Source organism: Geospiza fortis, unplaced genomic scaffold, assembly GCF_000277835.1.
Source record: "Geospiza fortis unplaced genomic scaffold, GeoFor_1.0 scaffold241, whole genome shotgun sequence".
Classification (NCBI taxonomy): Eukaryota; Metazoa; Chordata; class Aves; order Passeriformes; family Thraupidae; genus Geospiza; species Geospiza fortis.
In genome coordinates, this window is record NW_005054491.1 from 881,868 (window position 1) to 883,081 (window position 1,214).

Sequence of the window (1,214 nt, forward strand, 5' to 3'; positions counted from 1 at the left end):
CGGGCCGAGGCTGTCGGTGGGGTCGGGGCTGCCGGTGCTGAGGCGCGCCGTTTATGTGCTGAGCGCTCTGTCGGCTCTGGCCGCGTTTTACTTCATGCTGCGGGCGTTCCGGTGAGTGCAAGGCTGTATCCGTGTTCTGCTGCTCCCTCTCCTGCTCTTGTCCCCATCCTGGTGTTCCCTGACCCGGGGCTGTGTCCCTGCTGGTCTTAGTTCCCGTTCCCGTTATCCCGGGCTGTGTCCCTGCTGGTCCCGGTTCCAGGGTTCTCTACCCTGCTAGTCCTGGTTCCCCCTGGTCGGGGATGTCACCCTGATTGTCCTGGTCCTGGACAGTCCCCCTTGCTTGTGGCAGTGTCCTTGCTTGTCCCGGTTGTCACTGTGCCCTTGCCCGTCCCGGTCTTGCTCTGGGTCCCCCGAAGCCGATCACTGTGTCCCCTGTCCCTTGCCTGCCCCAATTCCACTCCTAATCCCTGGGTTTGTGCCCATTTTCCCTGAATCCCCCTCCCTCCCTCCCTCCGTCTGCCAGCCAGGGCTCTGCTTCCCCGGCGCATCCCTTTGGCAGCGAGTCCAAAACGTCGCTGTAAATCCCCAACACTGTTAATTACCCGAGGTAATTAGCGCTAAACCATCTCCGCTAAAACCACCCGCTGGGTGGGGACAGCGGCTCACTCACGGTGCTCTCCGTGTCCCTCAGCCCCAGGTCCGAGGGCCCCAGAAACGAGCCCAAAACTCATTTCAGGTTGAAGAAGCCCCAGAGGAAGAAGTACGGGCTGCTGTCGAGCCAGGACGAGAACATCGAGCTGGGCTCCCTCGACAGTGACGAGGACACCGTGTTTGAAAGCCGGAACCTGAGGCGGTGAGGGAGCATTTTGTGTGGTTTTTGTGTTGCTCTTTTCCTCACAAGGGGCTGAGGCTCCTTTCCCAAAGCTGTGGGAGCTCTGGCACAGCTCCTACAACCAGATCTGCATAAATTAAAACGCCTGTGTGTGGTCTCTGTGTTGGCACACGGATTTATCTCACTTTTCCTCCTTTTCTGGCCCAGGAAAGTCTCACTGACAGGGTTATTTGGACACTGCTGTGGGGTTATAGAGCTGTTGGGAGAGGCAGTCCCTGTGCCCAGTCTGGGCCTCCCTGTGTTAGACAAGGAAACAAAAATTCCTGTTTTTTTTTTTCCTTCAGCTTAGGAATTGCTTCCAACTCATATCACAGTTCAAACT

General features: G+C 57.5%; 1 protein-coding gene across 1 annotated transcript in view; it reads left to right on the plus strand.

Moving 5' to 3' along the window:
- Nucleotides 1–857, plus strand: part of FAM174C (family with sequence similarity 174 member C) — a 1,162-nt gene extending 305 nt beyond the window's left edge. Inside the window, exons 2-3 of the mRNA XM_014310158.1 lie at nt 7–111; nt 692–857. Of these exons, the coding sequence (XP_014165633.1) occupies nt 7–111; nt 692–857 (271 nt within the window). The remainder of the gene's footprint in view (nt 1–6; nt 112–691) is intronic.
- Nucleotides 858–1,214: the final 357 nt, after the last annotated feature.